The sequence below is a fragment of the Brachycentrus maculatus genome, unplaced genomic scaffold, assembly GCF_059751285.1.
Source record: "Brachycentrus maculatus isolate JH-2025_06_01 unplaced genomic scaffold, ASM5975128v1 h1tg000002l, whole genome shotgun sequence".
NCBI classification, from domain to species: Eukaryota; Metazoa; Arthropoda; class Insecta; order Trichoptera; family Brachycentridae; genus Brachycentrus; species Brachycentrus maculatus.
The window spans coordinates 303,839-309,372 of record NW_028280757.1 but is presented as its reverse complement, the minus strand read 5'-3'; the positions used below and the strand labels follow the sequence as shown (position 1 = coordinate 309,372).

At 32.5% G+C, this 5,534-nt stretch overlaps 1 protein-coding gene across 1 annotated transcript; it reads left to right on the top strand.

The window, feature by feature from the left end:
* Window positions 1–1,364: 1,364 nt before the first annotated feature.
* On the top strand, window positions 1,365–3,853 carry LOC148314036 (nicotinamide riboside kinase 1-like). The gene is made up of 2 exons (XM_088275621.1): window positions 1,365–1,477; window positions 3,227–3,853. Exon 2 carries the CDS (start codon window positions 3,233–3,235, stop codon window positions 3,788–3,790), a length of 558 nt encoding a protein of 185 aa, XP_088131747.1. The 5' UTR covers window positions 1,365–1,477; window positions 3,227–3,232; the 3' UTR covers window positions 3,791–3,853.
* Window positions 3,854–5,534: the final 1,681 nt, after the last annotated feature.

The following is a 5,534-nucleotide window of genomic DNA, read 5'->3' as shown; positions in this document are numbered from 1 at the left end:
ATAGAGATGGGTAAGATCCGGCTATTCATAAGATCTGCATCAGTAAATTTGTATCATTTTAGTGATCCATTCACTAAAAACGGATCAAATGAACGATGGATGAAAAAATTATGAAACCATAGTTTTCGCTCCATAATTTACCGGCTACATTTTCTCTGTTTCTTGTTTTAAATCCCTCGATCCAATTTAAAAAAAAATCCCAATCTATGAATCACTGTATCGGTGGATAAGTGAATCAGTGAGCCAATGTAATAATTATTCTTCAAACCATTATCTGCATCCCAATGGTGCATAGGGCACTGCACAATATAAACGCATTTTTATCATGAAAGGTGATCAGTCCTCCGCTTCAGCTACCAATCTAGGGTAATATTGAATAAATATTAGAGTGAAAAGAATCACTTATACTTATTTGACCCCCCCCCCTGGGAATCGAACACGGGACCACCAGAACGGTAGCCGAGCGTGCTGACTATTACACTGCGAAGGCGGAGGTTTAATAAAATTCACTCAAAATTGGAATACGGATTAATTAGATCCGGTCATCCAAGTAACAATTATTCACTTTTAGAAAGCATTTGCTACTTTTAGTGTATTTCTTAAATTTTTAGTACTTTACAAAATAAATCAAGCGATCACTTAAACCAGTCAATGAAAGGTCGTGAGCCAGTAAATGTCGGATATCCATGTTGTTCTTTATTCATTTTCCAAGTGACAAGTGAAATCTAGCTACGACTTATCACCACCAAATCATGGCCCTACTTAGACTACAAATTTATAAGTTTTATAGCCTATACCTACTTGTGAATGAAATTACTCTTTGTGTTTAATGTTACTATAATTTCATGTAATTTATGAGTGAAAATTCTAGGCAAAAACACTCGCTATCTCGCCAAAGGTATGAATTTAAACAGTTCAATGATTTTAAGTTAGCAATGAAGTAATTTAAGTATATGATTTTAGTTTTATTATTTGACTAGTAAGTTTTTTTAGGATACGAGTGAAATCAATAAAAAAATCTAGAACGAATCCTTCGAAAATAACGAACGAGTTCAAGTACTCGAAATAACGAAGTGAACGGGTACTGTCAAAACCCCATTAGTGCTGATAACATAAAAATGTTAACACAAGTTTACTCACTGTTTATTTGACAAACTGAGTTATTTGATTCCCGACTCGAATCATAATTTAAAAAATAATATTATATGTTCTGACCAAAACAAAGCATTTCTTTCATTCAATGAGATTAAAGGATTGCATGGGTACCTAATGTTATCGCATGACATTCTTGGAACAAATTGTTAAAAAATGAACATATAATACAAGCAAATTCGTCATTCGTTAAATATTTGTCTCGTACGTCGGTCGATTAGTTAAATTTATTCAGTCATTTCTTCACTCTAAAATAGTTTTAAAAAGTAAATTCGTAACTGCTTTTTTTTGTTTTAAATACTTTGGTATCTAATTAAATAATCAGGTGAGTTTGAAATATTTATTATGTAATATATTTAGACTTTTCAAATTTCTGATATATTTCACCGGTACATCGGAATGCCCCCAGCGTACATCACAGTGAAATAAATGACCAAGTAATTATCCTAAATAATCCTTCCCAGTTAATTATTTAAGACTTTTTTGTCACCTATAATCAAATTTTGATTTATCCGCCTCCGTGGTGTAATGGTTAGCGTGTTAAGCTACCATGCTGGAGGTCCCGGGTTCGATTCCCAGAGGGGGGGTGAAAATAAATATTAGTGATTTTACACTCTAATATTTATTTAACATTACCCTAGACTTGTCCCGTAGGATTGATTACCTTGCCTTTATGTAAGTAACGATCGAGATAACACTGCGTCAATACGATGCAGTGCCCTATGCACCATTGGGTACGGATAAGGATTAGAGTTAGAAGAACAATCAAATATTTTCACCGGTGAAGTAAACCGGCCGGAACACCGGGATTTTGTCTGAAAACCGGGGCTATACTGGTCAAACCGGGACTTCTGGCAAAAATTTCTGGAAAGCCCCTCTCCAAGCACAAGTGCTAAGCCTCTTTTTTGGAGAGGCACATCGTAACTAAAATGAGAAATATTAAAATGTCTAGTTAATATATTAATTAGAAATGTCTAATTAATATTTTTTTAAAGAGAATTTGTGTTTTTATTATTTACAAAAATACTTCAGGTTTATACTATTTCTGTGAGCCTAAGCAGCTGATTATTAGAAATAGGTATCAAATTGTGGTAGAGTGGATTCGAACCGAGAAACTCTGACTCAAGAGTCCGCGACACTAACCACGGGACCACAACCCGATACAACTTAATAAATTGTAATATTTTTTAAAACAATATTAAACCAATGAAAAAATTTTTTTTTTGCATTAAGGGGTATCAAAACACATATAAATGATTTATCATTCTTACATTTTTGACACAACCCTGGACTGATACCTGAGGACTGATCACCTTGCCATCATATCGCTCACTCCTTTCATCAACGTCGTAAATAAAAAACCGACAATTTTCAGTTGTGCATGTTTTCGGAATGCCCAGAAAATGTACTATATCCTCAGCAAAAGTGGCATATTTTAAACTTAACATTTACCCGCTACAGGGGAGAAAGTGCTGTTTTGGCATTTTTAAGAAAAGGTATTGTTTAATTATTTTTTAAATATACTAAATATTTTTCAAATGGAGAAAAAACGTTCAGGATTTACCTAAAAAGATCTGTTGCACAGTAAAAAGTTCAATAAGTGGATTGATATTTATTTTAATACATTTCATTATATTTTTAAACTTTAAAAACGAACTCCCGGAAATCAAGTTTTTTAAAAATATTATATAAAATGACGTTATTGAAAGGAGTGAGCGATTAACGATCAGGAGAACCCTGCTTCGATACGTTGCAGTCCCTTGTGCACTATTGGGTGCTGATAAAGTTAAGAAGAAGGAATAATCTAATATTTTTTTCTTTATCATCATAGTGTCCAGATTTATCACCTCCCTCCTCTTTAGATCGACATCAATGTATCTAAACTAGTCAAGCCCGTTAGAGCTATCGTGCACTATCAACTTTTTTTCATTTACGAGTGTATCCCTTGTAGCCTGTAGAATGCCTTGGTCTTACTCCAACAACTTCACGGTTGCGCGACAAAAAGTTGCGCAATCCATCTCGAACGTTGTATTTTATTACTTAATTGATATGTCATCATAGTTTGTATTTGTAGGCAAAGATGGCAGAGGCTAAAAAGTGGATAGTTATCGGGATCACAGGAGTAACGTGTGGTGGGAAATCGTCACTGGCTCATAAAATACGAGAAAGTTACGAGAGCTGCGTAGTTCTTCACCAAGATCACTATTTCCACCCGGATGATAGTCCGATCCACGTAAGAGTCCCGGAATTGAATCACTTCAACCATGATATTCTCCAGTCTTTGAATATGGAAAGGATGCTACAAGATGTTCATAAAGTAATGTATGAAACAGAGCCGAGTACGTTCGGTCCAAATGTTCTAGTCGTCGAAGGTTTCTGCATGTTGAACTATAAGCCGATCGCAGATTTATGCGATTTGAAGTACGCGATAACGTTGGACAAGGAAGAATGTATCAGACGCAGAAGCAAGCGAGTTTACAGCCGCCCAGACGTTCCTGGATACTTCGAGTTGTGTGTGTGGCCGGCGTATCTGAGGCATCACGAAGAGTTGTTGGGTCTCAGTAACATCACCATTCTGGACGGAACCGATGAAAATTTATTCCAACGAATTTTAACTGATATTATCTCATTTTCATAAAAAAAATCTTTTTACTTTCGTTGGAAAAACCAATAAGTATGTATTTTTTAATTAAAAATTTTACTCGGCAAATACATTTTTTTTATTAAAATATGTTGTGACACGTGTTTCGATGCATTCAATACATATTATGTTTGATTATGTTGTTAAATGCTTCGAAACACTTGTCAATACATTTTGAAGAAGTGGCATTTACCAGATTTTTTTTTTAATCATAATTTTTTTTACATTGAATATTAGGTTCTTCTAAGTTAATTTCTAATGTTTCGAATGTTAATATCTTTTTTTTAATTCAACGGGTTCACTGTTTCCTTACTATTCTATTTTAGACATGTTCACCAAAGACTATTATAAATTAAGCTTTTTTCAGAAATAAAATAAGTATTAATTGAAAACCATTTTTTTTAATATTTGATTGTGAAAGTTATTGAAGGATTATTTTTTGACATCTCATCAAAGATGAAGAAGAATATGGAAGTCTGGGCATTTACGGGGCTGACGACCGTCATCGGCTGGTTTAAGTGGCTACTTTACACACGTGTAACATTCACCAATTCTACCCATTATTGACAACCACACTACTCAAATTCTTGGAAGTTCTATATATATGAACCAATTTAGAAACCTTGTTCTTGAATCACTAGAACTTCACTAGAGACATCTATTGGTGAGATGTAAAGAAACTTTTTTACTAAGCAGAAACTCTTATATTAGTATTGATGTGATATGATATGATGATTAGTATGATAGTTATTGATGGAGTTTGAACAATAAAATATTTGCGAAAACTATTAACCATTTTGTACATGAATAGTTTTGAAAGTTTTTGAAATGTTAACTCGGTTTCGAAGTCATTTGGATACGTTTATAAGCAGAGTTTATAATATTCTGCAAATATTTTTTATTTATACAACTTAATTTTGGCTACATTACATTTTTGAATTTGGTATAAATACCAAGTTAGCTACTAACATCCTTATATTTGACAACGTTTTACACAAAACTTCCCTCTATTTTTTTATTCAATCACGTTATTATTTCATATGTTTTATAAATTGAAAAAAATAAGTAAGACTAAAACTATATACAATTTTATAAATAAATAATAAATTATTTGAAACAATAATTCACATATTGTTTTTAATTTATTAAAAATTATTACCGATTTATTAACAAAACATAATATTTTAATTTATGTATTAATTTTAAATCAAACACAGATTGGAGTTCTACAAATTAAACGCCAAATCAATAAATAAATAAATAAACATAATATTGGCGAGTACGGCCAGCAAAGCAAAAATGTATAAGAAACAGACAGTGAATTACAGATTGAAACCCAACAACTTGTACACTGTTTCTTTTTATACATATATTTAGTAATGAAACCCTGAAGAGGGCAACAGGTTGTTGCCGAAACTAGTTGGTTAATAAAAATGTGAGTGGATCAGAACACAAAGTATTTTTATTTCTCGAAATAATATATTATTAGTTTTGCTAGAAAATCCCGAACAATTTTTAATTATTGAGATAAAGCATCTCCAACTCGTAATGAACTATTAGTGACCATCAAACACTAAAGGGAGAAATAGATACTGATAAGAGATCAAAAATCTGTATTCGTTAGTTTTTGCGGGGTAAACTTGAGCCTTAATTATTCATTCTCAAATGGGATTCTATGGTATGTATACTATATCTCAGGTTTACCATGGCAACGTTCAATTTACATAGATATATCTATTAT

What these genes read in the sequence shown, in the direction of transcription:
- LOC148314036 (XM_088275621.1), top strand. Translation starts at nt 3,233, where the DNA reads ATGGCAGAGGCTAAAAAGTGGATAGTTATCGGGATCACAGGAGTAACG.